Raw genomic sequence first — 10,462 nt, forward strand, 5'->3', positions numbered from 1 at the left:
GTGACTTGAAATAAGGAAATAGCATTTTTTTTGGCAAATGTGAGTTAATCGTTGTGGAATTTAGGTACTTTGTTAGGGGTTTCAATATCTTAGAGGGATTGGAATGAACCTAGGTTGTATAGGTTTCATGTGCCCCTATTATAAATGATGTTTTATTAGTAATGATGATTCCTTTTTGTGTATAAGAATTTAGGATGCATTATATTCTAGATTCTTAATTTCTTTTTATGAGAGATGTGTGTTAGTTCCATGCTAGGAAAATGGTTTTGTGTTGTTTATATGTGATGTATGTATGTTATAATTTCTTGGAAATATTTGTCTATGTTGCTAGGAAAAATCATACTAGTGTTGTGATGTGCCATAATGATGATGTGATGTGTATGATATTGTATGTTGATATGAAATGGTTAACTTGTAATAACTAACTCGCATGTCTTCATAATGAGTAAATTGAGAAGTGATATGATCTTAAAAGTTGATAATAATTATGCATGATTACTTAGGGAGGTTAAATGTGTAATTTTCTTGTATAATGAATTAATAACTTATTAATTAACAAGGGGAACACACTTAGAGGGTCAAGGTTAGAAACATAGATTACATGTTTATCCTATCTACATTATATGATGATCTAGTCGGTTGAAAGATACCTGTAGGATAAAAGCTTAAACCAACACTGACGTCGAATGGTTTTTCTAGACAACCACTTGGGGCATGATTCATGGTTTACATGATTGGAGTGGTGTTGATGATTAATGGAATGTTTGTGCAAACACCAGTGGGATTTTGGAGTTGTAACATGATGAAATTGGAACCGCTTGTGACAATATCTAACGGCAACCCATGTAGTAGTATACGCAATGTTAGAGTAGCAAACACTCAATAATCAGGGATAATGTTATGGGTGGGAGCCATACCTCACTTAGTGCATTGGTTCATGCCGATCACGTTAGTAGCGAATGGGATACTTATGTTGGGGTTACTGATTGATATATAGACCAGTAAATATGAAGTATTATAATAACAATTACAAAGGTGATTAAGAGGAAAGTAATTGTTAATGATGAAAATGAAAATTAATATTATCTTATAATATTATATCGATGTATGAAGTAATTACTAGTTAAAAAGAATAATAATGAAGTGTAACTAAAAGTTAAGATTCTAAAGAAGAATAACAATTAAGCTTATTGTGATGATTATATAATGTACCAATTTCCATGATATATGAGTGTTTTAATGCATATTATATGATGTTTAGTTTGACCCATTTGATATATGTTCATTCCATAACATTGTACTTATGATTTTCTCAATTAGCTTATGCCAACACTTGTTTTTTTTGCTTGTTGTTTGCCTTGCATTGGTACATATAACATTGTCTGATGGCTTGGTGAGGATGGGTCTCTTGGGTGGTTACATTTAGTCTATATTTAGTAATGATACCATTTTGGTTATTCCGTGGAGTTTTTATTACACCTGGTTTTTGAGAACTTTATTTGAGTTGGTTTTATGAACTTTAATTTTGATGAAGGTTGTTTTTCGTAATATAGTAACATTAGTTATGTTTTTCATAAAATTCAAAATCACACTTATGCCACTGTATTCTGGTTAAAAAGCGCTTTTGAAAAAATAAAAAAAAAAGTTGGGTGAAAAATCATGATGTTACAAGTTGGTATTAGAGCCATGATGTGAGCGAGCTGAATACAGAGGCCGGTGTTCAGCCTCATAATATAGACTAGCTCAATTAAGTGTATTAGACTCCTAAGGGGGGAGAGTGTGTGTATTGAGAGTTATATGTTAATTGATATATGCCTTTAGGACACTTATTTCTTTTTGATATCGAAACATCTTTTCTTATTTCTCCCAGATTTTGTAATCGTAAATATCACTTGACGTTAGGGGAATCGCTTATGAACCATAAGCTTAGTTATCAGAGCATTCACAGTTTGAATACTGTTGCACATGTCGAGGAAATGGAATATCATCTTGGGGTAATGACTGGATTGTATGTATTCGGAACGCCTTGCAAGTTGTTGGTTTATCATTGGTTGATGGTAGGTTGGGAAGAGAAGTTTTATTTTAGTCTATGGATTCTAGCATGTTATGGAATCTCGAAAGAGAAATAGAAGTACCAATCTTTAACCTAAATTTGTAAGATAGGAGGCTTTGTGGTAATGCCAAGAGCAGTTATATATAGGCGTGAATGTTAGTATGGGCCAAATACTATCATAAGCACATGATATACAATTGGGACTAGAGTAACCATGAGGAAACCCATGGACCTGGTGGTTGGTACTCCAAGTTGTAATAGTTGTATGTATGGTAGACCTTTTGTGTCATTACTTCCTATGATTAATTTTTGTTAGGCATTGATATAGAGGTAGGTAATTTTGTTCCAGTTTGGGAAAAGTTTTATGGGTGTTCTATTATTGTTAGGTACACACTTTTCCTTTGACCTTGATTATGAATGGGATCAAGTCATCCGATGTTGTCATTGATATAGGTTAGCTTTCCAACAATCGGGTCGAAATTCCTTGCGCTAAAAACATGTGTGTATTCTGCTTATCGAGGGAGCATATGTCTATGCCATAAGGAGAAAAATCTAGGGTCTACTCCAATCATTTATGTGTTGACAACATGCAAGATTATAGCAAACATGTGTGGTTTCTTCTTGGCTCATGTAATGGAGAGCTTAAGGGAGGTAGTGGGTTACTCTAATGTGGAGTTTGTTAGGGAATATAACGATGTTTTCCCTGAAGAGTTATCGGTTTTATCACGGTCACATTAGGTAGAGCTCTCATTTGACCTTGTTCCTGGTGTGGCTCCTAAAGGCAGGTCACCTTTTTAGTTGGTTCATTCAGTATTGAAGGAAATGTTGTCATAACTTCACGAGCTATTTAAATGCAGGTTATTCGATCAAATTCCTCATCTTTGTAAGTTCTTGTCTAATTTGTTAAAAGATAGATGAAACGTGGGGATTGATATTAGTTATCTAAGATTGAAAAAGATCTAAAAGAAGGAAAATAAGTATCTACATTGTATTCTTGTTTGGGGTATGAGAAGTTGCAACAAGGGGAGGTGATTGTGTACGCTTCGCAATGGACAAAGATTGATACTGGAAGACTCTCCTTGGATAGAATTTTTTGTTTTGACAATCGAGACAATTCTAGAGCAATTGTCTTGTTGATAGAAAATGTAACACCCAAACTATCAGGTAATTTCCTTTCTAGACTCAAAGTATCATTTATTACAAAAAGGTCCTTACGCCATGCGTACTTGGGGTGTATGTTGGGCGTAAGCCATTTAAAAGCGTGGGTGTACTCATTTGGTACATTGGATGTACTAGGCTAGTGACCAAACCTAAAGTTTTAGGGTTTAAGCCATATATAATGTTATCATCTGCCTTGAGACCCTCCCACCTCCAGCCTCCATCCTCCCAAACGATATTCTGCAAATCATAATCTCAATTTGAGAGTTTTGAGCTATTTTGAGTGTTTTTATATTCATCCTTGATGGAAGGAGTCCATTGGAGAGCGTTTGAGGAGCATCAAGCTTGTGGATCTAGAACTTTTATCTCATTAGCAACCTACAGAAGGTATAAACTTTTGGACTTGAGGAATGCTTCATTAGATCTTGCTAGTTCTTGAGTTTTTGTGCCTTTTGGTACCATAATCTTGGTATATATGAGTATGGCCTACTGTAGACCAAACGACCTTTCCTTTAAGATGTTTTGGAGTGTTTGTGGTCATAAAATCTTTTAAGCTCCATTAGAATAGAAATAGTTTACAAATCGGGTCTTGTAATAGTTTCTCTCTCTAAACTAAATCTCACATCAAATGGGTTCCATTATATGGTTCTTTTATAAATGGGGGTAACTCACTTTCTATTTATATGAATGACTCAACCCATTACACATCACAAGAGGTTAAGCCACATCCAATGATATCTTTTCACCCTAACATTCTCACCCTCAAAGTTAGGATTGGATGTCCCAACTTCAATTTCCAAAAGAGCTCTAGGCGATCAAGACCAACTCCCCCTTGAAGTAACACCGGTCTTCAACTCTGCTTTTAAAAGGAATATCCGAGAAGCTTTGAATACCCATTTCTATATTCTCCCCCTTTTTATAAACAACAAATAATTATTAAACACATAAAGGATGAGAAGCGCTCAACGAATAAACGTGACGAAACTACCCTTCAATGTGTGACAAAAATGCAACCATAAAAATTTTGCACGAAAAAAATCACTCAAAGCCGAGAAAATTTCCAAATTTTGTAAAATTTTATTTGTTCGATGAGATTTGCAAGAATTTCGAAAAATGGGTAAAAACTATCATTTTTGCAAATTTTACAGGGGACCGTTGCGACAGATTAGCTTTAAATGCGAAACTTTATCACAAATAAAAAAAATGGGCATAAAGTGTCAATTTGCGTCAACTACTGGGACCACATTCAAAATATTTTCCCACTTCACAAAAATATATCCCCAATTTGAAATAGGTATATTCTGCCAAAACTCTTAAACTTCAAGGACTCAAAATGAAACACCTTCACTCTTCACAGAAAAGTACCCTAATTCGAAATTGTGTAGAAATAGCCAAAATACTGAAAGATTATGGACTTGAATGTGAATTGTTTTGTTCTTCTCCAATTCGTTTCCAGTACGAGACCAAAGAACGTGACCAGTCGAATTCGATGTCGACTCCAACCAACACCGTCAACACACGATTCGAACAACTCCAAATACATGCATTTGACTTGGACTCAACAACCAACACTTAGTCACAAGTGATTTCAACGCCAAGAAAGTACGTTTGACTCCAAGCAATTGTCATTCGACCATGAACAAAGAACATTACTCGAAATTGAGTTTGATTCCAAGGATCTGAAAAATCGACTCTAATTCTACCTTCCTTATAGACTCAAACGAACACACATACTATAACACCTTGAAACCAGAAGGCTAAATAAGGAAAGAAAATCTCCAAACAAGAAGTCAACTCGTCGACTTAGAACGTTACCACACGTGTTTTTGGAAGACCAACAAGACGAGTTGGAGGGGATCAACTCGACGAGTTGGACTGGGTTTGGGAAACCCTAAATCTGGGATTTTACACCCTGTTTATACATCTTAAACTCTAGGGTTTCCAACCTCCATTTTCCAAACCCTGATTCTAGAAATCCTAATGCTAGTTTGAGTGTTGTGAGTCATCCTTGAGAGAAATCTACTGTGTTGAAGCTTGTGGAAGAAGGAGAGGCTTGAGAATTCAAGAAGGATATTAAAGATCCAACAACTTCGTTCCAACCTCTTCATTTTCTGGTAAGAAAGTCTTAAACTTTCTTAGTAGCTTGTTAGATCTCCTTGTTATCACTATATGGGGGGTTTTTGGTCCAAGAAACATGATTTTCGGGACATGGACGTCCCAAGCGCGTAGACCTTCAGATCTGGAATCATTAAGGGCTGTTATGGCATAAAGGCGTAAACTTTATGCCATTGGAGTCCCCATGCAAGCTTGAAGATGTCATCCTTTCATTTTAAACCCCAAAAGGCCATGCATTGAGGAAAAGGTAGAAGCTTTATGTGTGAAAATGATTCCTAAGGCCTAGATCTCTGTTTCTATTTGTTAGTTTGGAGTATGGATGACTTATGGACCAAGATCTAAGTTCTTGGGAGTTAGGGTTTGAGCCAAACCCATTAAGTAAGAGTATTAATGGGTAAAGTTTGAAACTTTACCATCAAAATGATATTTTCAGTATGTATGTGAAGTATGAAGCTTAGATTTGAAGTGTAGGGGCTTAATCCACTAAGATGGCCCAAACAGACAAAGGATCTCGTCGAGTCCATAGGGGAACTCGATGAGTTGAGTCGATTTGTCACGATGCTGTACCAGGTATAACTCGACGAGTCCGAGGAGGGACTCGATGAGTTGACTCATTTTTTCACGACTACGAGTAGCAACGGAACTCGACGAGTCAGGGGGATGACTCGACGAGTTGAGTCAACTCGGAGTGTTGACTTTGACTCTAACTGGGTGTTTACTTTGACCTGAACTTTGATTTTGACCAAGTTTGACTCGGGAAGGGGGTCTTGAGAAAGGTATGATATCTAAGGGGTTATTAGATTGTGACTAAGTATTATGTTGGTAATGATAGCTTGGGGAGTCGAGAGATCAACAATTTGGGCACCTGCCATCTAACAGCGAGAGGTTTATTCACGAGATTCTACAGTAAACTTGTGAGGTGAGTTTTCTCCTATAAGAATGGGTCGAAGGCACCAATGTCGACCCATTTATGTATGATAGCATGTTCCATATTACGGTCCGATGCCGGGCGGGGCCCAAGGAAGGTTTATATGTATGTTTCTGAACTACGATTCGATATCGGGTGGTACCCGATGAAGGAATGCATGATTAGTTATACTTTTTGTTTTCCTGATACTTCTATGTGCATGGTAGGGAAGTGAGTGTGGGTGGGGTCCCGTATCTCATCACTAGCTGAGTGTGGATGGGGTTCCATATCTCTTTATTAGCATAGTAGGGGCGGGGCACATGATAGGCGGGGCCTTAAGACTAGTAATTATAGTGTTGTGTATGACTTTATGTAATAACATGATTATATGTTATCATTTGTATGTGCATAGCGGGTGGGGCCTAGAGACAGGCGGGGCCTGGTAAAAACAGATTTGTATACCGAGCGGTGCTCGATGCCAGGCGGGGCCTGATGCCGGACACTGTCCGATGCCAGGCAGGGCCTGAGGAAGGGGCGAAGGCCCAGTTTATGTGATTGTGTGTATGGTATGTGGTAGCTTGGGGAGACTCACTAAGCTTCGTGCTTACAATTTTCAGTTTGGTTTCACCATTTCATTTATTGATGGGTATTTTCCGATCACCGGTCTTCTTGTTTCTATGTCTGGTTTTGGATTGTAGAGAGGGTAGGAGGGTTTTTTGATGAGAAAGAGAAAGAGGTAAACCAGTTGTTTGGATTGTTGTAATCGCTTATGTTTATGTGGCAATGGAAACTGGCTACAATGTGTGAAAGAGATTAGATTGCTAGGTTACAAATAATTTGTTCCCTAGTAAAGCCACAAAAACAAAATAAGTTAAGTGATTGTATGAGTAAATCTTAGAAATTTAATAGGATATATATATGTGATTTTCCCATAAAAAAAAATTAACAAACATTTATTAAAATGATTTCATGCACTCTTTACAAAGTTTTTCATTGAACACACAAAAAGATTGAAATCAAACACATGTGAGGACGAAATAATTTTTTAGAGTGCAATTACTGCAATACCTTTTCTATAAACGATGTATCCCATTGATAATTAATGTCACATTGATTATCAACTTTCCAGCCTCTTAATAACAAGGAACGTTCGTCCATATGTAAAGGGCCCTGTTATAGTAACATGTGACCACAACGACAGGACAACCACCAGCATGCAGTTCATGTGTTCCATTGTTCACCATACGTTAATTTGCTTATTACTCAAAAATTTCAGGTGGCCAAAAATGGCAAGTCACATGATATGCATGTCGTTCCTTTTTTACTTCACGTGATGCAACACATGTGGTCCTAAAATTAACATTGTTCCATGTAAATCCTACTCAAATATCTAGATTTGTGTTATATGACTTGGAGCATATCTATTTAATAAGCAGTTGACACATGTATTAATTGGAGCATATAGTAGAAACTTGTTCAACCTCAAATATAAGTACTTTCGAACCTTAATTAGAAGGTATGAAACCCACGGATAGTCCAGATAAATTAAGATCTCGACAACTCTTACGTCATACTCATGGCAAGTGGCCTATGGCGGTTGCACCTAATTAATCATCGGCCCAAATTTGTTGTTTCACTTATTACTTTGCTATTATTAAATAATTTTTCTGTACCATTACATGCTAACTAAATGTACGTTGCATGTAATTTGGCTTCCATTCTGGATCATCGTATTAATATTGTTTCTTTATCTTAAAACATGGTCACAATAATAGGACATACATGGCAAGTTGCTCAATATGTGTAGAAGTACGTTTAAGCACAACTTTGATACAATTATATATATTTATTAAGCGTGAAAAACAATACAAATGCTTATATATATATATATATATATATATATATATATATATATATATATATATATATATATATAGAGAGAGAGAGAGAGAGAGAGAGAGAGAGAGAGAGAGAGAAATCAATGACTTGCAACACTCCTCTCGCTAACAATGACTGGAAGCCCATTCTTCACAGTGGCCGTTAACGCCGGTTCAAACTGAAGCTCACCATCGAAGTTTACAAGTCTAAAGCTAAACCGGGGTAACAAACATAGTACCACCGTTTTCATTTCCATCAATGCCATTTCCTTCCCCAAACAAGTCCTTAACCCGGCTTGAAAAACTGGGTACTTAAATGGACTTTCTTGATTGAAGATCCCACCCTTCAACCACCTTTCCGGTTTAAACTCCTTGCAATCCTTACCCCATATGGTTTCCATCCGAGCCATTGCATATGGATGGAATGTGACCCTCGTTCCCTTTTTAACCAGGGTTCCATCGGGTAATTTATCGTCTTCAACTGCGAATTTGGAGTCAAACTGAATCGGCGGGTAGAGTCGCATGCTTTCGTATATTGCAGCTTGAAGATAGTCCAGCTTTTTCACTTGTTCGAACGTTGCAAATTCTTGATTCTCATTCATCAGTTGATCAAGTTCAAGCCTTAGTTTGGACTCGACTTCTGGGTGGTTTAAGATTAGCCAAAAGAAACTTGTTAAGGCTGAGGCAACTGTATCTCTTCCTGCAAGAACGAAGTTTATGATCACATCTCTAAGAAAGGTGTGGTCGTCGGATACCACCATGAATCTTGATAAAAGGTCCTGGTTCTTTGTAAACCCAACTTTCTTCTTTTGATGAATGACTTTCTCTATAAGAAAGTTAACATTTTGAACTGCTTCTTTGAGCTTTCTCTCCGATCCCATATTCAATATCCTATTCGCCTTCCATATCAGTGGAGAAGCAGACAAAGCTCTCCTGGCCGACAATGTTGTGGCTAGATCAAACGAATCAGAGAATTGAGAAATATGAAAAGGTAATTTGGGTGAATTTAGATCTAAACCCAAAGAAAATCTACAAATATATTCAAATGAAAATTGTCTAAAGAGTGATTGTAGATCCACTAAACCTCCATCGCTTTCTCTAGTAGCCGAAGATAGCAACGGGAGAAGTCGACTTTGAACGTGGCAAGAGACATTCGCGAAGGCATTCGACACATTTCCAAGCTCCAAACTTGCCATCTTTCTCTGAAATAACCATGAATCACCATCGACATTAAAAATGCCGTTGCCAAGAAGATCGCTAAGAATCATGGAGAACTGTTTCCCTTTTGGGTAATTATGGAACTTGGTTTTGAGTATGTGCTCAACGTTGGTAGGGTTAGCAGTGATGGTGTTACGTAGCACATGAATACGGATTGTTTGAGATGGGGACTTTTGGAGAAGATGAGTGTACCAATCGCACAGATTGTTATAGTTTGTTGACCATTGAGATTTGAGGTAGCAATGGCAGACATCACATGTGCAGTAAAGTTGCCTTTTTAAAAAGACTAGGAACAAGAGAGTTGAGAGAGATAGTGCAAGAAATGTCAAAAATGACACCATTTGTGTAATGTGCGAGGGAGATGATCATAAGTTTTCACTCTATATATTCTTGGAGAGAGAGAGAGAGAGAGAGAGGAACTGTTCACTATCCGGATAAAATCGAACTGTCCAATTCGACAATTTGGTTCGGATAATCGGATCTTTGGATTGGTTTTCAACAAAACCGAATTACTATTTTTTATTTTGGATTGGTTTTGGTTTATAAAATAAGAACCGAATAATCCAAAAAAACCAAATAAACATTTATTATCTATTTATTTATAATATACATCTATGTTATTTATTAATTTTGTAATTTATTTTTTCAAATAGGTTCAAAACGTTTCACCTGATAAAAAAAACATTAGTATGTATTTTCTCTCAAAAAAATTTCTATCTGAAAAATATTTAATTATAATATATCATTTTATTAGTTGTTTATAAATTTCAAATCACAACTAAATAATTTGTTTTCACATCTTGTGTAAAATTGATGAATATAATAATTGTATGTCATTTTAAAATGTTTTGGTTTTTGAAAACCGAATTATAAAAACCGATCCAACCGAATTGTAACTGGATCGGATCGGATCGGATTTGATTTTGGTTTGGACTATTCGGATCTATCTTTTGAAAACCGAAATCAATTTGGATTCACTTGATTGGATCGGATCAAACTGATCCATCCAAACGAACACGCCAAAGAGAGAGAGAGAGAGCAAAAATGACAGAAACAGTCCCTACAATATATATCGTGGAAATAACAACTTCATTCAATTTTTCAGGTGATCTCCACCAAACATATGATTTATCC

The 10,462-nt window shown here is 36.5% G+C and overlaps 1 protein-coding gene across 2 annotated transcripts; it reads right to left on the minus strand.

The window, feature by feature from the left end:
• Positions 1-8,149: 8,149 nt before the first annotated feature.
• On the minus strand, positions 8,150-9,697 carry LOC145012644 (cytochrome P450 94C1-like). 2 transcript variants are annotated; one of them, XM_078971437.1, is made up of 2 exons: positions 9,195-9,697; positions 8,150-9,062 (listed from the first exon to the last, which is right to left on the minus strand). In XM_078971437.1, exons 1-2 carry the CDS (start codon positions 9,667-9,669, stop codon positions 8,212-8,214), a joined length of 1,326 nt encoding a protein of 441 aa, XP_078827563.1. In that variant the 5' UTR covers positions 9,670-9,697; the 3' UTR covers positions 8,150-8,211. The 2 variants fall into 2 exon arrangements, with proteins under 2 accessions (XP_078827563.1, XP_078827562.1); XM_078971436.1 differs by having other exon boundaries at positions 8,150-9,697.
• Between the last annotated feature and the right edge of the window lie 765 nt (positions 9,698-10,462).

The sequence above is a fragment of the Lactuca saligna genome, chromosome 8, assembly GCF_052625555.1.
Source record: "Lactuca saligna cultivar CGN05327 chromosome 8, ASM5262555v1, whole genome shotgun sequence".
Lineage (NCBI taxonomy): Eukaryota > Viridiplantae > Streptophyta > Magnoliopsida > Asterales > Asteraceae > Lactuca > Lactuca saligna.

Coding starts and splice junctions, on each gene's coding strand:
- LOC145012644 (XM_078971436.1), bottom strand. CDS start 9,669: ATGGTGTCATTTTTGACATTTCTTGCACTATCTCTCTCAACTCTCTTG.